The sequence below is a fragment of the Pelobates fuscus genome, chromosome 8 (assembly GCF_036172605.1).
Source record: "Pelobates fuscus isolate aPelFus1 chromosome 8, aPelFus1.pri, whole genome shotgun sequence".
Classification (NCBI taxonomy): Eukaryota; Metazoa; Chordata; class Amphibia; order Anura; family Pelobatidae; genus Pelobates; species Pelobates fuscus.
In genome coordinates this window covers 43,201,081-43,224,248 of record NC_086324.1, presented here as the reverse complement: position 1 = coordinate 43,224,248, position 23,168 = coordinate 43,201,081, and the positions used below count along the sequence as shown (strand labels likewise).

The 23,168-nt window shown below is 45.6% G+C and overlaps 1 protein-coding gene across 3 annotated transcripts in view; it reads left to right on the top strand.

Annotated features, from left to right (window-relative positions):
* The first annotated feature begins 311 nt into the window (after nt 1-311).
* The window catches only part of LOC134571478 (intelectin-1-like), a 37,972-nt gene continuing 15,115 nt past the window's right edge, over nt 312-23,168 (top strand). For 2 of the 3 annotated variants that reach the window (XM_063429754.1, XM_063429752.1), the window contains exons 1-2: nt 10,365-10,472; nt 21,291-21,360. In XM_063429754.1, coding sequence (XP_063285824.1) covers nt 21,297-21,360 — 64 coding nt within the window. In that variant the 5' untranslated portion in view covers nt 10,365-10,472; nt 21,291-21,296. Of the gene's footprint in view, nt 403-10,364; nt 10,473-21,290; nt 21,361-23,168 lie in introns of those variants that run through there. The other variant, XM_063429753.1, reaches the window with a different exon arrangement.

Below are 23,168 nucleotides of genomic sequence, written 5' to 3'. Positions count from 1 at the left end.
CACATATGGCGACATATTGCACCACACAGAGAATTTTGATTAAAGTCAATAAAGGTTATTATTGTATTGTCTCTTTGTTATTGTCAGTCTTTGTACATATAAATTAAAATTGCATAATCCCCATGCATTCTGTACATTCCCATCCCTGTCATCCTTGTTTGATTTTAAAGTGACAAATAATACTTTTTATTAAATGTAATTGAGACCAATAAGAGTCTTGTGTTACCACCTTCTCCTTCCTGAGACATGTCTGTATTTTATATAAATAGGCGTGCAATAGGCGTGTTCATTTCTCCAATTATCCCGTGCTTACAGGAGTGTGTGTACCTGTTTCATGATCTGTATTAATCGCTGAATCCTTTTTTGTCTCTACCGTTGATATCAGAACTGATTTATACTCTGGTAAGTACGCTCTCTAAGAGACTAAACCCTGAAAGGTATTATCACTGTGCACCTTCTTCAGGAAGGATCACTACGTCACTCAGTAAGTTGTAGAAACGATGTGCTATTTGTATAGTGTTCTGTGTTTAGTTTTAGTAAAGTCCTAAACACAAAGCTTTTATGGATGGAAGTAGAATTAAACATTACAATTCGAGTTTTGTAAAGGCTTAAACTTGGACAAGATGTTAACTGAAACAAATTAACTTGAAAGCACAAATCCACATATTCATATTTGAATTAGTGTTTGAGTTAGAAGGCTACTCAAAGAATTGCAAAAACTAAGTTTAGAATCTTTGACAAAAATTATGCAAGCTACCAACATTAGCACATACAGATTTTAACCCCTCTGTTGCCGGAGGCCTAAGGCCACTTCTGGCAGAGTCATTTGGGGTTTCGTTAGCTATCCCAGAACAAGCGTTCCGGGCTGGCTAATATCAATTCTGTGCATATTAGACGTCTGTCATCAGCATGCACAGCATACTGTTGAGAGACATCCAATGTCGCCATGGCTCGCCCTCAATGCCACCAATGTCCTTCCCTCAGCCCGTCCGTCTCCTGCATCCCTCCCCAGCACCTGATGTCAGCAAGGAGGATAAGGTGTAGAAGAGAACTTGGCCTTGGCACTGGAACAGACACACTTTTTAGTTACTTTTTTTAAGTTTTGGCAGTGGGAGGTCAAGAATAGGAAGGTTTCCTCTAACTAAACCCCATGGTTCTTAAAACACTGGATTTTGGTTTAGTAACACTTTAACCTTATATTACACGTGGAATTATAGAAGGCGAGATGCTTAACCTTGAAGTTCGGAATTTCTATCACACAGAGGCTCATTAAATAGCAAATACAACTCTGATCAACCAGGATAATATAATTCAGTTGGAGTGCTACTGAAACCCAGCTTAAGGCAGGTAACTAATGTGTAATGAGTGCACTAATTCCAATAGCTTTTGTCTCATTCCCAGTGGGAGCGCTTGGGGCAGCGCCCCTTCAGTTATTATATGGAAATATATTGGCAGTAGGACTGCTAAGATTTTTTTGTCCTGGGGAGAAGTTAAGCTAAATAATATGTGTGTCATGGTGCATGCCCAACGCGAATATCGGAAGGCATGTCTCTATGGGCTCGGTATACTGTCAGCGCCGCCTCCATCTTTTGTCCATGTGAATGCTCCTTCTTTTGGCATTCCGTCCAACACTGGCCACTGAAGATGGGCGCATTTTAAAGGATCTGTCTCTTCAGACCAGGTTGATGCCACAGATGTGCGTGCTATTAGCTGCAAGCTCACTGCACACAGTGCTCACATGGTTAAGGCAGCAGGATACTTATAGACTCCTTATTGTCCTTGTAGATGTTAATATGATTATTATTATTATTATTTTATTATTTATATAGCGCCAACAAATTCCGTAGCGCTATACAATGAACAACCTGCAGTAGGAACAGTGACTCAGAAGAAGCAGACATATTTCATAGTAGCAGCAGTAACATTTACTGGGAAGTTTAAGTTGTCATATTCAGAGCATTATTAAAGATAAGATCAGAAAAGGAAGAGCTAGAGACTTAGAAGGGGCAAAAGAGCTAGAGTTAGAGAGAGATGGAGTATTATACAGACATTATACTGTGTGGTGTGATTGACTACCTCTGCATTGTACAACGCTCTGTGTAGTTTATGGGTATCTATGTGTTGTGCCAAGCTCTGTGTATTGTACGAGTAGATCTGTATTATCGTTTTAGTATTTCCTTATAGTACTGTGCTCTTTGTATTGTATGGGTATCTCTGTATTGTACGTGGCTCTGTGTATTGTATAGGTATCTCTATATTCAGTTATGTGTACTGTATAGGTATCTGTATATTGTACCTAGCTTTGAGAATTGTACTAATATCTATATATTATACCAGATAATCAGATATGTGTATTGTATTGTATGGGGACTACCATGAGGGATCTGGTACATGAGGTTAAGCAGACAAATCCAACACATCAGACAATTATTTATTTATTTTTTATTTATTTTTTTGTCAATCTTTCTTTTATTAAGGCATGCAAGATGGGGTACAGAAAATAAAAGGGGAAATGTACGAGTAGTTATACAACATAGGGATAATACAGCGTAAATATCGAGTAAGCACATTTCCTGGATAATAATGCCTCATATTTTTTATTTATATGGTGTTTAGCTCAGGTTATGTCTAGTGCAACAATGTACATGCGTCTCCTGTCGCACTAGCTGGTCCAGATTGTAGTGTGTGTTCTGTATTACCAGATATGTACAACATTTGTCAACGTTTAGTTAGTCTTAAGAGGATAAACATGTACAGTCAAACTGAACAATAGAGAAAGGTTACCTAAGCTGTTTTGTCTCAGGCTTCATGTAAAAGGTGGAACAAGCTAAGTGCTAAACAGTCTTGTGTTAGTGGCCCTTTTGATACATAGAAGAGATGTTGTAAGCATTATTTCGGTCTAAGAGATTAATATTGGAATCAATATGTCTAGCATTTGAAGACCTGTGAAACTATAAAGTCATGGCAATATAAGGATTTGTGAAACAACAACAGGGCAAAAGTGGATGGGAACAAACATAAACAAGGTCAGTTAAGTCCATACAGTAGGTGTCATGTTCAAGAGTAAACTTTTGTTGCCTCCGGGTAGTGAGAGTCTCTGCTTTATGAGCAGGTGCAAGGGCTGTGAGCCGTGTAACGTATCAGTTTAGGCTGCTTCAGCCGATGCCTGTTTTGGAGGCCTTTTCTGCGTACCTGGGGCGGTGTTGTTCATGCATAGTTGCTTGGAGCGGTTTCGTCCCCGTTGTGTAGGGCACCTGAGGGGGTCCTGGCTTCACCGATCTCCTCTGCTTACTAGCTTTGCGTGAGAGAGGTGAGCGCTGAGCTCTCTTGTGGTCTGCATCCGGGCGGTGGAGGTGGAAGGGGTTCAGTGGGTGCTGTCTCGACCTCCGCCGTTGCGCCCGGTCCCAGCATGTAGTAGGGAGCGGTTCCTGTGTGGTCCTGCCCGTTTGCTTTGAAGGTAGGCTGGGTTTGGCAGGATTGTTGTTGCAGCTTGTTGGCCCCATCGGCTGGGTTGATTGCGTGGGGCAGCTGTTCCTCAGGGGGCCTTGTTTCTTACTGTGCCTTTTACAGGCTCTGATATCTGTCTCTGGGTGCCGATCGGTGGTTGTTGGGACCGCTGAGTGGTAGGCAGGTCGGGTCTTGTGCCGTGTCTTCGTCTCGGGTATGTCTTTAATTGAGGGGCCCGGCGCCCCTGTCTGCTTTTTTGAGGTTCTGCTCCGTTCCAGTCTGGGGGCCGCTCTGAAATTGCGAGGAGGGTACCTCTGTAGCTTGCGCCGGGTGGCCGGGCGGATCCAAGCCACCGCCTCTCTCATTGCCAGGTTGTACAACTGTTTCCGGGCTCGGAGCTTCACCCACAGGTAAGTGCTTAGTCGGTTGACGAATTCTTGTGCATACTTGGGTGGCTTCGTGAGTGTACGTTTGGGCTGTGCCGCCATTTTGTTTGGGCCCCGTAGGTTTCACGTGGAGTTTAGTCTTCCTAGGCCAGGAATTTGTTAGCTTGTTTCTCGCTTAAGTGTGCTGGGATATCCCACACCGGCGGGGGGGGGGGGTGATCAGGGTCTCAACGCCGCAGCGATTTCCGCAGGTTTGCCGGCGTGGAGGTCGGCCGCCGCTCACACGCCTGCGCCCGTTGGTAGGCCGCAACTCCGCGTTAACTTTAAAATGCCTCTCGGAGGTCTGGTTAGGGACGTCCCGGAGTACTGCCGCTGCTCTGCTTTGCCAGGTAAGTGAACTCGTGTGATTTCGGTGTAATTTGTCGAGTTAGCTCACTTATTTGCAAGTCTGTACACGGAGCTCTGGTTTAGTGCGACCAGTCAGCTCGGCATCCAGGCCCCGCCCCCTTATTTATTTTTTTAATATATTACCAGGAAGAATACATTAAGATGTCTCTTGTTTTCAAGTATGTCCTTGGAAGATGGTGGCAGAGTCAAATTCTGGGTAGAAGTCCCATGCCCCACCGTCCTAAAACGTCACCTGCCACCACTGCTCATTCCTATGATCACTGTTTCAGTAGCCCTCCAACTGAAATATTAAAATATGTTATTTTGTCGTAGTTTTTTTTTTCTATTTATTAATGATAGGAGATGAATTCTATTGAATGAATTCCCATGTTTGGAATGTAAGTTGGATGGACTTTATAGTCTCTTGAGATTGTTAGCTCATATAAGAATGTACTCATTGTGTTATTTATTTATTTTTTATATTATTTTAGTTAAGATAATTTTGAAATGTTGGTAAATGTATGTATCATATAAGATATATTTACTTGCATATATAAAACAAAATAAAAAAATCGGAATTAAATGTTGTTTAATAGCCAGTCAGTATTCTGTGTTAATTCATTAAGAGATAGATTGACAATTGTCTCTTTGACGTATGAATTGTTATTTTCTGTACTCTAGATTTTATATGTCCATGTTCTCGTGATTCACATCTGATCCTGTTTTGCGTTAGTTCTTATTTTTCACTCAATAAACAGAAGCAGATCTTGTGATGTATAAAAACTCATACATAAACTTGTTTGAAAACATAAATTTCTAGTTTCATGTGATGAAAAAACAATGTTCCTTTTCATAATACAAGAGATTGCCTTGTTTTTTTTTTTTTGGTACTTTTTTAACTTTAAGTTAGCAATCATTCAACAATGTTTTGTCTGAACCTATGCTAACTAGGGATTTGCTAAGCTCTAAAAATAATGTTCATCTCTCGTATACGTCTTTTGATTATCCTAATTATTCTTTTAGTATGTAACCTCTCGAACAGAGCACTTACAAATTGGTCTAGAAAACTTTGATGCCACCACTTTACTGCTGGAATGGCCATAATGGACATTAGAAGGAAAGCAATATTTATCCCAGTCACTTATCTCTATAATGCCACCATGCCACTTGAACTTATTTTCATTTAGCACTAAAGCAATCTGCAGTCTCCATTCCCCTGAATTCTAAAGATGCTGAGATACAGGTGTCATAAGGCATGACTTACGCATGAAGCCAAGAACTATAAAGACACACTTCTCACTAGTCCTTTGATTCTATTTGAGTTCTGTTGGGTTCAGTCTTGGGCTCTGCTTTAGTGATGTCCCGAATGGTTCGCTGGCGAATAGTTCCTGGCGAACATAGCTTGTTCGCGTTCGCCACGGATAGCGAACATATGCGATGTTCGGTCCGTCCCCTATTCGTCATCATTGAGTAAACTTTGACCCTGTACCTCACAGTCAGCAGACACATTCCAGCCAATCAGCAGCAGACCCTCCCTCCCAGACCCTCCCACCTCCTGGACAGCATCCATTTTAGATTCATTCGGAAGCTGCATTTTTTTTTTGTATAATTATTATGTATTTTTTTTAAGACAGAAATGTGTTATATTTGAGCATGCTAGGCTGAACGTGCGTATATCATGGCTAGTTGCACTGAGGGTATGAGTATATAGCAGTACATTGTTGTGAAAGATGGCTGTCATGTTTAGGGTGTAGCTTGCACGTTATCAACTGTGTATTTATATCAGCAGCTCCACCACTAGTTATAAATCAAGTGTGAGTCGCCCCATGAGATGAGACTAGTGAATAACATAATACATGAACGGTTAAGGTAAAGGCATGTAAGGAACTACGACAATAAACTCTTTAGGAGGTGAAATAATGACATGTTTAAACGCTTGCTACTTTACGATTAGTTAATGTGCAGAGAGCAGTTCATGTGATCAAAGGTATGGTGTGGAGGATCGGCTATAGTGGGACATGCTTGGCAGGCTGCTGTTTACTGCTTGTGCTCATCCGATCCCTTCTGGGCGCCAGGTGCAGACCCTGGGAGTCCCTGATACCTGGAACAACAAAGGCAAGTCTCTGGCTGAGTGCCGGGTTCGCGGCTTGAGGTGGTGGAAGCTTGTTTTGTCGGGTGGTCGGATCTGTCCCGGTGGTGCTTCACGTCCAGTGCGGGATTGTGGTGGCTTAAGGTGGAGGCGAGTGCTTGATGTGGGGCAGGTTCTGCATTTCTGTTTGTGCCTCCGGTCCCGTCTTCGACGTCTTTTGCGTTGGTGGATTTTAATGGGGACTGCTTCGCTTAGCTGTGGTGGAGCTTGTTAGGGCTGTGGTGGGGCTTGTTGGGGCTTCCTGCTTGTTATTTGCTTCCAAAATTGATTAAAGAGTCTGTCCAGCTTAGACTCAATATCCTGCCATGCTTTGCTGGTACCAGGAGGACACGCGGCTACCGCCATATTGGGAGAGTCGCAGATAAGCATGTCAGCCTGGGCGGCTGTGCTCTGTGCGTCCATTAGCTCCAGACAGCCTCTCAGGTGTGGACCTTGATAACCCTCACCGGTCCGAGGGGGGGGGGTAACGGAGCTCCTGTCGGGAAGTAGCTGCTCCTGGGCATCCCAGGATCGGGAGATCGGCCGCCTCTCCCGCCCGGTGAGCACCAGGCCACACTTGCCACGCAGAGGTAAGTAAGACTCTGTCGAGTTGTTGACCGCTATTAAGCATGTCGGGTCAGTCAGGTAGGAGCAACATTGCTGGGTCATCCCCTTCTGGGGTGAAATTCACTTGTTGATAGCTGCTGAAAGTGAGATATTGAGGGAGCTCACACGAAGTGCGTCTTTCCTCCATGACAGCTAGGCACCGCCCCCCGGAAGCTGCATTCTTAGTGAGAGGAGGGACAGTGTAGCTGCTGCTGATTTAATAGGGAAATCAATAGCTAGGCTAGTGTATTCAGTGTCCACTACAGTCCTGAAGGACTCATCTGATCTCTGCTGTAAGGACAGCACCCCAAAAAGCCCTTTTTAGGGCTAGAACATCATGCTGTTTTTTTTTTTTTTTGTGTAATCTAATTGCAGTTGCCTGCCTGCCAGCGTATACTGTGCCCACTTGCCCAGTGCCACCACTCATATCTGGTGTCACAATAGCTTGCATTTAAAAAAACCACAAGCTTTTTTGACTGTAATATAATAGCAGTCAGTTTCCTTCACATGTGTGCGTTTCAGGGCCTGCCAGGGCACAGTGTCACACCAGTGCAACTCATATCTGGTGTAACAGTAGTGTACATTAAAAAAAAAACTAGAAATTTGACTGTGAAATAATAGCAGTCAGTTTCCTTCACACGTGTGCGTTTCAGGGCCTGCCAGGGCACAGTGTCACACCAGTGCAACTCATATCTGGTGTAACAGTAGTGTACATTTAAAAAAAAAAAATACAGGGAGCTTGTTGTCACCTTTCGGGGACCCTTGGTGTTGTACGTGGCTGGGTGGAGGAAGAGACCTTCAATGACATCAGTGAGTACAAGGAACGGGACATGGCTAGCTTGGTATCCAACCTTGTGCAAATGGGGAGTTTGCGGTTGTGCAAATGGACTGTTTGCGGTTGTTTGCGGTGCGTTAAAGGGGGAGTTTGGTCTGTCACTGTGAAGCGGGCGTAACCCTTACACTACCTGATCGATACAAGATCATACCTGATGTTTTAAAGCATGTTATTCCAAACAATTTAGGAATGTTAGGTGATTTATGCCCTTTATGGATTAAAACCAGACTCTGCATCAACTATGTAATTTTCCATGGGAGTTTTGCCATGGATCCCCCTCTGGCATACCCCAGTCCAGGTGTTAGTCCCCTTGAAACAACTTTTCCATCACTATTGTGGCCAGAAAGAGTCCCTGTGGGTTTTAAAATTCGCCTGCCTATTGAAATCTACGGCGGTTCGCCCGGTTCGCCCGTTCACGAACATTTGCGGAAGTTCGCATTCGCCGTTCGCGAACGGAAAATTTTATGTTTGCGACATCACTACTCTGCTTCAGTTCACGGGTTGGTCCTGTATTATTCATCATTGCTGTGTTCCAGTTAGCTTGTTCTAAGTTCCAGGACATCAGTCCTAGACTGTCTTTAAGTTTCAGTTCTTCTACAGTTCCTGGTTCTTAAGGGCATGTTCCAAGCAGCACTGCATAATCATACCAGCATAATGATTTCTAAAAGAAGGATTGGTCATGGTGGTTGGAGTAACTCTTTATATTAAATACCAAGTGAATACATGCCACAATGCACTTTTAACAATTCACTCTGGCCACTTGGCTCGCCAATCTTGCACTTGAATTAAAAGCATTCTAAGAGGGACATCGTATCTTCTGGGAGAACTATTATCACCAACAGACATTTCTCTCTTGGCAGTAGCTGGACATTTGTTAGCTGTAATTATAATTTTGATTGTGGAATTGGGGATTAGGCATCCTCCAGCAGCTACAGCAAATATCCACCAGGGCCGTCTCTGGTGCATATAGAGAAATGGTTACCCCAGGCACAGGACTGGCATACTCGGTCGTGGCTCTACTGGCTGGAGTATCTTTACCCCAGTGCCATAACTTATGAGCGAAAGATCTAGGTGGGTTAAACAATTGTGAAGTTTTTGTTGGATTTGGGCAAAATCGCTGCGCAAGAGGGTTTACTCTGGCCTTGTTCTTACCTGTACATTACGGGGGTGGGTGTAAATGCATCCCCTCCCCCCTTTTATTTATCTTTTACATCTCCGTTCATTTAGATCTTTTTCTTCTTTAAATTATCCTTTTTCTTTGGTGGCTATCTGAAGCGATATCCCAATGGTTATATTAGAAGATTCCCTCAGGCCACACCTGGGTTAGGTGATCGGATGATGATGATACATGAGACTATATACCCCTTAACCTCATATCAAGATTTTTACCTTGATAAGACATTCCTTACTTTAACATGATGATATGCTTTTAAGTTATCTTTTCTTACTATTGCTTGAAACTCCTTCCTGTTCACATTAGCAAAATGTCTTGCAGAATGTTGGATATGCTTAAAACAGTAATCAATGTTTTGTTACCTCTTCATTCTGTCCACCAATTGTATTTTAATAAAACTCATATTAAACACATAAAAACTTTAATCAGAGAAATGTCAAGGATAAATCATCCTTAAATTATTTTCAGGGGAACCCAAATCAATTCAAGCGCTTGGAGAAGCAATAAGCACACGACACGTGGTGATAGTTGTGAATCCAGAAGAATTGCTTCTGGCTTTAACCCCTTAAGGACCAAACTTCTGGAATAAAAGGGAATCATGACATGTCACACGTCATGTGTCCTTAAGGGGTTAATTGGGGGAGATCCGCTTTATACAGTAGAGGATACGTGCTTGCGTTCATGGAAAGAAATGTAAGAAGAGACATATTTCTAACTATCAAAAGATAAGCAGTTTACAGAAGTACTCCGGTGGGAGCTAGTTTTTATAAGAAAGAGAACTTAATGTAGGACAAAGTACATTTAAGCATAAAGCATTACATGAGTCCATGTTAGCCAATTTTAATATAGCCTAGCCATTTATGGCACCTACAAGCTTGAGCCTTGGAATCAAGGTGCATTCCTTCACAATTATCATGCTCTCTCTACTTTCCTTAAAATATATAGACATGACTCCACCGAGAGCTGTCATTGTCAATAATGCCCACCTGATTTGCTTCTTTAACACAAACAAACAATTCACATTTTTCTCCCAGAATTCCTTGAAGTCCAATGAGATGAAGAGATTGTGACATATTGACAAATTCTTAGACATGTTTTACTCAATCACACTGTACATGGTAACGAAGTTGAGGGGAAGGATTATTAAATTATTTAGAATTCTTTTTCTTATTTAAATTCCACACCATCGTTTTCTTATTTAACCCTTAAATTCCCTTCCATCCATTTTATTATTCACCCCCTTATATCGTACACCGTCTCTTTTCTTACTTCCCTTTTTTTTCTGTGTTATTAACTCTGCCCATATTTCTTGTTCTGTGCCCTTTTAACCTATCAGGTTCCTTTACAGCTCTTTCTCTCCTCTCCTCCCCCTCCCTTTGCTTCGCTCTCTCCTCCTTATCCACCTCTCAGAGCTCTTAATAGGTCTTTGAGATTCAAAGGCTCTGTATAGTAATTTATTAAGGCACTGTCTTCCGGGCTTCCTATTCAGAATCACTGGTATTGAAAAAGGTAATCTAAGATATTCTTTATTTGTGATGTTTAATAACAGAGAAATTCAAAGGGCACAGACTGGAGAGAGACAATGTTTTGTAAACTTGAATAATTTCATTATCATTTTATGGGGATACGTAGTGGAATATGAATGTCCCCCGGCATTCCTAAATATTGTCTCTCTGTATGTTCATTTCTTTTTCTATTGAGTTGATTGATCTGCGGGACAAGTTATTTATGTCAACTAATAACTTATCAATTTATCCACAAGGCTGTATGTTTCCGGCATACTCACTTATTGTGAATTTGTGGATTTTGGATGAGTGTTCTGGGCTATTAGTATGATTGACAGTTCCTGCTAGTTAGGCAATCCACATACCATTTTACCATTTCTCAGAAGATAAATAGAAGATATGCTCACTTAATTTGAGTGTCTGTTTTACAACCTCACCCCAACACATGATAAGATGATACAGTGAGGGTTTTGTTAATGTAAATAATTTATCCTATCTCAAGATAAGGCCATGCTGGCATAGTGTGTGTTTCGGGAGTTGTGAGGGTTGCCACTCAAATAAATAGGAACTTAAAAGGGAACAAAATGTGCAGATTATAGGGAGTGGGCATTAGAAGGATTATGGCTCAGTACGTAAACTTTGAATTTTTCTTTTTAACATGATCTCTTACATATTGTTGAGCAAGATTGTAAATGTTTATTCCTGATAATGTTTAGTTCTTGGAACTAGTGGTAACATCTAAAGCACCATGTGTACAACATGTATTATTTAGAATTAAGACTACTACAATGTTAAACTCACTGTAATTTTCAAAAGGTGGTTTAAGATTTTTTTTGTTAATTTGAAAGATAACTTTTACCTCTCACACAATGCAGGGGTTGGAGAAAGAAAGACAATAACCTTTAGTAGATTTCTTGAATACAGGTAGGATAGAGTATACTATAGTACTTTTATACACAATGCAAGAGCACACTGTTACATAATATGAAAGCAATGTCATAGGGTGCCACTAGAGGGCACTATACAGAAAGAAGACAAAATACAGGAGTCAAGGACACAACAACTTTAAGATATTTTCTATGGTTAGCTTTGAACTGATGGATCTCTGGCATGCACATACAATATGTATTGAAAAAAAAACAGAACTATTTTAATTAATCACTACAATTAAACAATTTAGATATTCTTCACCAAATATATTTTATTCAGGTTAATGCTTGCACGCACACAGACATTTCATTTCAGGAGATGTAAATGGATGTTGCGATGGGGAGGGGATATTTCACAGCATATCAGGTGATATTATGTCCTACTGCTAACCAGTTAGACATCTCCATGAACTTAAAAAAAAAAAACTTAAAGTGACAAACAGTTTCCCTTTGATAAAAATAAAAAAATAAAAAAAGGGGTTTTGCTCCATCCTTCAATATATTGTTGAATGAAGTTAGGCAGAAATCATTATAGAGTGGTATGATAGAGTAGTGTTAGGGGAAATGGACTTAAACCAGACAATAAAGTTATTTTATATTTGTCTTTTTATTTGAAACCATGACATTTGCACAGACGTTATTCGGCATGTGCTACAAACCTTATATAACCTTTTGCACAGACGTTATTCGTCATGTATTATACCCTTATACTAAGTAAGACACGGACACAGTTAATTCTGTTGGAGTACAAAGTCCACAGCTTTTGTTAATTAAATTATTAATTAAATTATCATAAATTAACACAATTAACATAATTTAGGGTCATTGTCCAACTATACATTAAATTACTATACCCCCACACAGTACCCCTGACAATGACCCTACCAATTGAACAATAAATAACCAAATAACAATTCACTTGAACCACGGCCTACCAAAGAGGCCCCACATCATATTGTTAACTGTAGGGGTGTACCTCAGACACCCCTACACCCCCAGGTTCGTCGCCACCGAAGAGCTAGAACCAACCAGTCCTTAATTCCATCAGGCCTACACCTCGGCCTGTCCAGTTCAAACTCCACGCCAAATTCAATTTTTTACTACGCCCTGTTCCGCCGCTGTGACTAAACGGAACTGCTAAACTTAGGGAGGGTGGGAGGGACAATTTACAGGTAAGAGAGGCTCTGGTTAAAATGGCCCCTATTCTAAAATGGCTGCTCTTTATACTCCCTGTCTCCACCCCCAAGCACCATTAAACTAACCCAACCCCCAAACACTAGCACCTGCCCACTCCCTGGCTCTGTCAAGGCCCACTCCTCCTACTGCGTTGTTCCATGGGCTTCATGACATTTGCACAGACGTTATTCGGCATGTGCTACAAAACTTATATAACCTTTTGCACAGACGTTATTCGTCATGTATTATACCCTTATACTAAGTAAGACACGGACACAGTTAATTCTGTTGGAGTACAAAGTCCACAGCTTTTATTAATTACATTATTAATTAAATTATCATAAATTAACATAATTAACATAATTTAGGGTCATTGTCCAACTATACATTAAATTACTATACCCCCACACAGTACCCCTGACAATGACCCTACCAATTGAACAATAAATAACCAAATAACAATTCACTTGAACCACGGCCTACCAAAGAGGCCCCACATCATATTGTTAACTGTAGGGGTGTACCTCAGACACCCCTACACCCCCAGGTTCGTTGCCACCGAAGAGCTAGAACCAACCAGTCCTTAATTCCATCAGGCCTACACCTCGGCCTGTCCAGTTCAAACTCCACGCCAAATTCCAATTTTTTACTACGCCCTGTTCCGCCACAGCACATGGCTTGACCTCCTTAAGCGCATGTGCGACCCCCACCACACCTAAACAGGGCCTGTTCAATACCTTCATGGAAGCCTAGGTTCAACAAGTCATTCCCCACGTCCGACAGGTGTACACCGTCCCTCCTAAAATACCCAGGCAACATGCCCTCCAACTCCCTGTGGCGCACCACTATGCCCCCAGAACGTCTAATAAAAACTGCCATAATCTTATTAACTTTACCCCTAGATCGAGCTATTGCAGCCGGATCCCTGGCGTGTCTCCACGCAAAGCGTGGAACCATCTCGGACCACACCACCACCACACCAGGAACCAGCTCCCTCAGCCGATCCACATCCCTTTTCATCCTCCTCACCAACTCCCTTTGCGGAATCCCACCTAAGTCGTTCCCCCCTCCGTGAACCAACACCACATCTGGGACCGACCCACCAACCATTTTCCGAAACAAGAAGTTACATAAACTCTGCCAACTAGCGCCCCTAAAACCAAACCAATATAGAGTCACTCGTTCCAATGGAAAGCCCAGCTGTGATCCGCTTCTGCGAACTGCGGCTCTCTTCTCCGCCCAGTACACATACGAGTGGCCCAGCAACCAAACTTCCAAACCTGAAAAGAGACAAAATTAGTGGCAGAAAAAAGGCAACGTCCCCATCCCAGATTCTCGCACCCAAACAATTACACCAACTTATCCGGCCTTACGTACGAGCGGAATCGCATGGACTCCCACCTCCCTATTCGTTTGATCCGCTCGTCCCCCAAACCTAAACGCGCAGCCTCTGTCGCTGCCCCAATGCGAAAAGAGTGCGTCCCAAATTGGCTTGGTTCCAGGCCCATCTTCTGCAATCCCAACCGAAAGACTCGCATAAACTGAAATCGTGACAACGCCGAGCCATCGGCGTGCAAAAAGAAACAACCCTTCCCTTCCGGCCGAACCTCGCAGTACCTTGCGCCGCAAGCCACCAGGCAAGCCCCTGAGCCTGGCAGCTCATATAGCACCACCGCACATCCCTTGCCGCAAACGTCCGTTTTAGACCGGCGCAGCCATATCTGCACCCTGTCACTACCTATGACCACGTCCTCGAACATCAAACCGCCGTTCCCCAACTTGTTGGCACTCACCAGCTCACTAATACGAAAAGCGCCAAAGAACGCCCAGACAAACGCCCCAGAAAATAGTGTTACTTCGAAAGGGGAATTACACAGTTCTATCAACACCCCTAAAAGTTTTTGCAAAACCGAAAACGACACTGGCCGCCTCAGGTCCGCGAGCTTCTTACCCCTCTTAAAGCCCTTCAAAGCTAGGCGTATTAAAAAATTCTTCGTAATGTCCACCCACCCATTGAACTTGAACAAAAACGCCAGGGCAGACATGTACCTATCTATCACGGCCGGTGACGCCTGTTTAGCAAACAAGCGACACAGTACCCACAACAGCACGTCCACCCTCTGCCCCTGCGAACTGTCGCCCCCTACCTGATGTACCGCCTCATCCCATTCTTTCCAAACCTTGACGTAGCCTGACCAAGTGCTCGGCGTCAGAGAATTCTTTATACACTCCCCAAGCATGCGGTCCCGAGCTGCCACATCTCGCCCGGGCAAGCCTGCCCCTGTTCCATAGCTTCCGGCGCCGCTTCCCGAAATCGTTCCCACTGAAAACGAGAAAGCGCATCAGCTACCACGTTCAACATACCAGGGATGTGCCTAGCCCTAAACACCAAATTGAAAGACATGCAGAGAAGGACAAAACGCCGCAGCAAACACAAAACAGGGGGGGATGACGCCGACAAACTATTGATCGCCTGTACTACCGCCATGTTATCTGAGTGAAATACAATATGCTTGTTGGACAACACCCGCCCCCACAAACCCACCGCTACCACCACCGGGAATAGCTCCAAAAACGCAAGGTTTTTAATCAGCGAGCTCTGCCTCCAGGCCTCAGGCCATGGCTCGGCGCACCAGTGACCCCCCAGGTAAGCCCCAAAGCCTATGCTACCAGAAGCGTCGGTGTACAGACCCACGACCTCCCCTGATGCCGCCGGCTCTCGAAAAATCACCGTCCCATTAAAAAAATCCTGCAAGAACCGGTCCCACACCATTAAGTCCGCCTTCATATCCGCCGAAACCCTGATGTAATGTGACGGCAGTCGCACTTTGCTCGTTGCTTGCGCAAGGCGCCTACAGAAAACCCTCCCCATGGGTATGACCCGGCACGCAAAGTTAAGGCTTCCTACCAGCGATTGGAGCCCCCGCAGTGTCACCTTCTTGGCCCTCCCTACCGTGGCCACCAGCTCACGGAGCCGTGATAATTTGTCCCCCGGTAGCCTGCATTCCCATTTACCGGAGTCAATTTCCAAACCCAATAAACTAAGGCACGTCGTAGGCCCGACCGTCTTGTCTTCCGCCAGAGGAACCCCGACTTTGTGCGCTACCCATTGAAACACGTCCAATATCCGTTTACAACGGTCCGAGTCCCGCGGGCCCACGCAAAGAAAATCGTCGAGGTAATGTACCACCGCGCCCCCCGCCGATTCCGTCAGCACAACCCACTCTAAGAAGGTACTAAACCTCTCGAAATAGGCGCACGAGATCGAACACCCCATAGGCAGGCACAGGTCAACAAAAAATTCCCCTTCGAAACAGCAACCGAGCAGATGATGGCAGTCCGGGTGTATCGGGAGCAGTCGAAACGCTGCTTCCACATCTACCTTCGCCATCAGCGCACCGTGCCCCAGCCTCCGAACCAACTCGACTGCCTTGTCAAATGACGTATAAGAGACGGAGCTAAGGGCCGTGTCGATGTCATCATTCACCGAAGCCCCTTTCGGGTAAGACAAATGATGAATCAACCTGAATTTGCCTACTTCTTTCTTGGGGACCACGCCCAGTGGGGATATACGCAAATCGGGCAATGGCGGTGACAAGAACGGTCCCGCCATCCTCCCCAGTTGCACTTCCTTACTTAGCTTATCCCGCACTACCTCCGGGTGCTCCCGAACGGACTTGAGATTCCCACATAACGTACCAGGTCCCCTAACTACATAGGGAATAAAGAACCCCTCCCGAAAACCCCGCCACAAGAAAATTGCATCCTCCCTATTAACGTATCGCCTTAGCCAAGGCAACATCACGTCTATTTTCACCGGAGACACTCCCAGCGGAAGCTGCGGGAGCCGCCGCCCCTGCGGGCCCTCCACCCCCACCAGTCTTTTTTTTTTTTTTTGTCAATCTTTCTTTTATTAGAGGCAAATAAGATGGGATACAAAAGAGAAATTGGGGGAAACGATCACATGAATTACAGTATAGGGTCAGTACAGTAAGATTAAATGACATTTCCTGTATTGCGGTGCCTCAATTTTTTTTTTTAAATGTTTGTCGTTAAAACCTTAGTTAGGGAATACAGGCTAAGGATCATAAGATCCGGTAGGTGACATGCTAACATATTAGAGGTCCTACAGTTGGTGTTACATGTGTATATAAGAAGCTCCCAGGTTAAAGTAACAGCGGTGGAACATTTGGTTAAATGTTATAAGTATCGATCAGTTAAATAAAATGCAGGCTATGGATCTGAAGATCCGGTTGGGAACATGGTAAAATATTAGAGGTCAAACAGTTGGTTTCACATGAGTAGACAGGAGGCTAACAATGTAAATCAAAATAGGCAGAAAAGTAGAGAACTTACAGTGCCTGACATATCACTACTCAAAAAAGGTACATTAATGCTTACAATGTGATTTGCAGAACTTGTGGTAAACTTAATAACATTATGTAGGAATGACATGCTTTACACCCATGTTGTGGACTGAGGCTTGGGTTACAAAATAAAAATTTAGGCTGAAGGTACAGTAGTTTGCTAACTAAGTGACTGTTAAATATAACATGCCGTTAAGTCATTGCTAAAGTAAATGAGCATATTAGATTACATAAAACTTCCTCGGCATGTGACTGAACTAATGATAATTAGGCTGTAACAGATTTATTTAGCAGGAGCTGCATAGGGTTAACTGAGATTAGAGACTGCAGGGGTCTCTCAAAACGACAAGAAAATGCTCTGTTATGCAAGCTGAGTTGTCCTGCCGCCTGCAACGCTATGCAGTTCGAGTCCAGTTTAACCCACACCATCTCGGCAGAGAATGAGTGAGGGTCCCATAGTCCCCAGCAAGGCCCCAAACCTTGAAGCTTGGTCTGTAGCTGCATCTGTCTTTATTCCCTTCGGGAGTGGCCTGCTCGTGTGGTGGGGTGGTGGTGTCCGTGCTGGTGCTGAGGTGCCCCTGCCCTTTCGGTGCCCACTCCCCGGGTGTCTGTGGGTGGGTTTCGTCGCTGGTGGCGTCGCTGTCGGTCCCTGATATGCTGCTGAGGTCTCGGGACTGTCCTGCGTTTTCTCGTTAAGGGGATGGCATGGGTTCCTGGTTCCCGGATCAGGTGAGTGACTAGTGTGGGGGCCGTATTTGGCGTGGCTTCTCTCATGCATATGTGGGTCCGTGCGTTTGCCCAGACAGCCAGACGTCTGTTCAGGTCTGTGGGGTCGCTTGCCGCTGCGGATCGTGGCGGCCTTTCTGGGTGCCTGCGGAGGGTACCTGTAGTGGAGGCGTCGGGTTTTCGGACGGAGCCATGTGGCCACCAGCTTGGCAGCCAATCTGTGAGCCATTCCGCGATCGTGCAGCATTGCCCGGAGGCTCGCGCAAAGCCGATCGAGTGCCAGTAAAGGGTCCGTTGCTTGTCGGGCACGTGTGCTCCGCCTCGTGGGCCTACGATAGACGGCCATCTTGGCTTCGTCTCCGTCTAGAGCCTCCTGCAAGCGGGTTTTCAGGTCGCCAGTTTTCTGTGTGGGTCCATAGATTGCGGGTGATTGGACCGGGTTAACCCCCACCGGTCCTGGGGGGGGAGGAGAGGCCCGATACTTCAGGTGCCGCACGCTTTGATGAGTAGGGAGAGCGGCCGCCTCTCCCCTGCACCGCGTCGTGTAGGCCCCAAGCCTCCGATCTACCGATCCAGCGTTCTTTCCGGGTGTGTGGGGTATCATTCTGCTCCCCGTCTTTGGCGTCGTCGAGTAAGGTAAGTTGGGGTTCAGGGTCTGGGATTTTCCCCCCGTTTTCCGCTGTAAATCAGGACCGGGCTCGGGAGCTCATAGATTGTGCGTCTAGTCGGCTCCCCGGTCAGGCTCCGCCCCCCACCCCCACCAGTCTTACCCTTTTTGAAACAACGGTGGACCCGTGAGTCCCCCCGCAGCCGGAACATTCGTGCCGGAACCTGCAAGTATTTCCCCATTTGCACATCCAGCAGAACATCCAGCAGAAACCTTTATTTTGCCCAGCCGACCCGGCCCCTGAGGCCGTGCCGGCTGCCCCGGGAAAGGGCGCCGCCTTCTGGGCCATCATAAGGCGTATCCATAACGGCAGGTCCATTTGGTCCCACCGCATGCTCGCATTCGCTGCTAGCCGCTGACGAAACTGTTGGTCGTACCTCCACCAAGCCAAACCTCCGTAGGTTCGGTACGCGTCTCCTATCCCATCCAAATAACAGAAGAGTTCTGAGCAACGCCCCGGAGCTTTCTCCCCGATTACACTAGCTAGAATGCAGAAGGCCCTCAACCAATTCCCAAAAGTCTTAGGTATCTTGCGATACCTCCGCCTTTTTTCCTCTTCCTCCTTTTTGGCATCCTTCTTATCCTCCTCCTTCAAGTCTAAGAACTCCTCTAGGGGAAGGAGGGAAAATATCTCCACAAACTCACCTTTCCATATCTTATCTTTCACTTCCGCTTTTAAATGACATCCGAGGGGGCCCGCGAAGGACACGTGCACATTCTGCCGCGCCGCATCCGGGACATCACCTACCTCACGCTCCTATTGCTCCGAGACCTGTAGGGAGAAGGAAATCTGGGTAGTCTGTCCTGAGCCGTCCTCACCCGCCTTTCCTCCCTACGTTCCTCCCAATCCTCCTTAGCAACGCTTCGTCTCGCAGGGCGACTGCCCACACGAGGCGGTCCCCTCCACCGATCACTGAACCTCCCTCCCGGTGAAACTGATCTTCTACGCTGACTCCTCCTTTCGCTATCCCTGGAATTGCGCCTCCTGCAACAGGAGCCTGCTAAGCTGCACCCGCTCCGCGCAGGTGACCTTTCCCTGCTTCCTGAACTCCTTGTTCTGCTCCTCGAGACGCTGCGCCTGACGCCAGAGAAGCGCCGTTCTGCTCTCCACCCGCTCCCTGCGGCTTCCATGTCATGAAGCTGACCCTGAGAGCGGCCAGACGGGCCCTCTCGCCTACCGCTGACATCCGTACTTAACTTAACTGGAGGAGCACCATGCCCCCCAACTGTCAGTGCCGAGCCTGGCCTCTCCTCGGCCGTCTGCCCCAAGCCAGATTCAGCATCACTATCCTGGCAGATTGCCGTGTGCCCAGACCCATTTGCTTCCTGTGAATTCCCCCTGTCCCTGCAGCTGTCTCCCTGACCAGCCTCTGTCTGAGACGTCCCTGCCATTACTCCGCCGTCCCGGCCTCCCCCTAACGCCTGAGGGGCCATTACACATCCTCCATCACCATTACTCCCCAGCCCTCCAGCACTCGTACTAGTGGCTGACTCACCGGGACGTGTCTGCTTCGAGCCGCCGCTCACATGACCCCCAGCCAGCCCGGCCTCCGTCCTGGCCGTCTTCCGAGATCCACCCGGGCCGTTTCTCCTGCCAGCCGCGGAACCGCGTGGCCTGGATCCTTCCGCCACCGTGCGCTGTGCGGCCGTCCTTGCCAGGCCGCTGCCGCGCCCACCGGAGCGAGCCGTGCGCCTGCCTGGCTCTATCGACCGGGCCTCACCCGGACCGTCGGTCACTCCACATCCCGCCGAAAGGCTCCTCCTCCGCCGCGCTGCGGGCCCAGCGCCCGGGCTCAAACGCTGAGGTGGTCTCGTCCTCCTCGCCGGTCGACGGGCCGGTACCGCAGGAGCAGGCCCGGCAGTCCCCAACTGCTGATGAAGCCAATCCAGCCCTCTGTCCTTCACAGCTGCCCGAACACCATCCAGGATCTCTTCTAGCGACGCCATAATCCTGCAGAAACGAAAAAGAAAAGGAACCTCGCCGACCTGACACAATTTACAGGTAAGAGAGGCTCTGTTTAAAATGGCCCCTATTCTAAAATGGCTGCTCTTTATACTCCCTGTCTCCACCCCCAAGCACCATTAAACTAACCCAACCCCCAAACACTAGCACCTGCCCACTCCCTGGCTCTGTCAAGGCCCACTCCTCCTACTGCGTTGTTCCATGGGCTTCATGAGCAGTCAATGAATGAGGATTGCAAACTGTTAATGGATTACAGGCCAATCAAGCAATTCCTAAACTAACAATCTCTGGCTTCCTGTTATACCCTTTAAACAATAACCTATGTGTCACAAGATTGCCACGATCACATTTTAGACAAGCAGCTAGGTATTTCAGTGTCATAAGTTACACTTGCCAGGATCACAACTTGGATGCAGAGGTCCAGGTATGACATTCGGTTCATTAACAAAAGAATGTATCTTGTTAAACTATTAAGTACATTGTTTAAAATCACTGACTATGAGATGTACTTTATCATACGGTCCACTACATTGTTTGAATTCAATGACGATGAAGGACTTGCAAACACCTTTATTTGGATCTTTTGAAATATATTACACCTGTTCCATGTCAAGCCTCGCATTAACTCTTAAAGAACCTTGGGAAACCAAAGACATCACAAGATGATACATACTTATTATATAAATGGAAGTTAATAAAACTAAATGATTTATAATAATCTACATGAAGTAGCATTATATGCTACTTATGATTTGGGAAATACAATGCAAAATTAGAAAGCGCATATCCTGCCATTTTGCTCGAAATTTTTTTGACAACTATAATTTCTATAGAATGTTATTTTTCTACGATTGATCTGTGGTGTAGGCCCCATTTTTTATGTAATGGAAACGTCCACTTCTCAATGCACATTTTCATTTCATCACATAATAATCAGTTTGCATTCAGGACAGGATCCTAATATAGCGTTGGCTGTGCCCTTTTATCTCGACAGGTAAAGATGCTTGTTTCGTGGCTGGTGGTGGTATCCTTATTCTTTGTTGATGGTCTTTCTTCTTCCTGCGGTAAGTACCATGCATATTATGTATGTAGACATTCCACCAGCCCCTCTCAAAATCTATGTTTAGCCCCGTGAGCAGCAGTGCAAATTAAATAAATGTTTTATTGTGTATAACTGAAAGATGATGTTTTCGTGTTCACCATTCAGAAGAGTCAGGTAGGGATTTGACTAGATGTCACAACAACTGTGACAGAACACAAACGTTGAAATACTGCACTCCAGAAGGACCTGATCAGCCTACACCATCACCAGACTTGCAAATAGCTTCCCTGCTCCTGTGCTCATAAATCTCCCTTACCATAGTAACACACCACTTCAATGTATCCAAAAAAACAGACCTGGCGAAGTTATACCACTTATAGGGTTTGTCAAAGAATCTGTACTTGTTGAAGTAGTGCCAGGTCCACTTGTTAGATGTTATCAAGTTTACTCGCGGAAGTTAGTTTGTGCCTTTTTTTTTTTGCATTCTTTATTTTTATCCAGTGCAAAGTGAGTATTAACAAGCTTAGTAGAGACATTGCAATTAGAAACTATACACGAGGAAATGGTACATGATGTCACATGCAATGTCAGATTTACTGCACTGATTTTTGTACAATAGAATAACATAATAGAGAATAATAACTGGCTGCATAAACATGCTAAGCCCACATGTCTGAACATTTAATAGAAGCTAAACTTGTAATCTGGTCAGACTTGCTGGGCATGAGGAGTTTCATTCAAGAATAATAATAATGCTTGCTGCGCTTAAGCTATAAAAATCGCTGAAACTAACCACCACTGAGAGATAGGCAAATTAAATCAGCTGTTATAACGCAATATGGCTTTAAAACGTATAGAATGTCATGTTATGAGGAGTAGAGTGTCATCCGACTCCTATAGTTGGCAAGCATGGGAAGTAAGCTGGCCTTCCATCGGCAGATACAGCCATCAGGCTCCGAGGTAAGGTAATCTTGACAGGTTTTATTGGGGGGTGAACCGCTTCCATCCACAGACTTGAGGGTGCAGAGAGGTCAAGTCCTTCCCCCGAGTTGGGGCAGCAAAAATTCCAGCTGGATTGGGACCTCCTGTTACTGGCTTTCTGCTGCTGGTTTGGACTGCGTCGCAGGATCAATGCCCGTGGCCTAGGTAAGCCTGTGCTATGTGGAACATGCGTTGGAGTAGGATCCTCGCCCAGCATTGGCTCTCTCATGCTCCGCTGTACTTGCTCCTGGTCAGACATGTGACTGAGATGTAGTGTTGCCGCTGCTCTCCTCTATTTTTGCCCAAAAGTGATTAAAAAATATCTTCTAGTCGCAGCAAGGAGCGCTCTATATGGTGCTTTAAATCTAAGCTAAGGTACGTGGTCAGGTCAGTCCAGCAGTGACTGGAATTACCCCCACCTGTCCACAGAGGGGGGGGGGGGGGGAGGATAGGAGGTCAGGAGTGTCATTCAGCTATTGTGTGAGTGAGGGAATCGGGAGCCTTTCCTGAGCTCTTATGCATGTAGGCCGCAACTGCCAATGCAGTTCCCGGTAGCCAATGACTTCAGGAGAGGTCTCAAACAGAGTGTGATGGTGCTCCCCGGGTAGACAGCCTCTTGGCCCATTTCAACACTGTAGGCCGGGTTATCCCCAGAAAAATATCGCAGATCACGGGAGCTCGAACTCTTGTCAGCTAGAAAGTCAGGCTCTGCCTGCGCGTTCTTTTTTAACCTAGTCAATAAGGGTTGCTTGTGACTGAGTTACCAACTCAAGACCCACATTCCATTCAGTTCACATGAATGAATGAGAGCTGATCTTGCAATGGAAGTCACCTGCATGGTATCCCAAC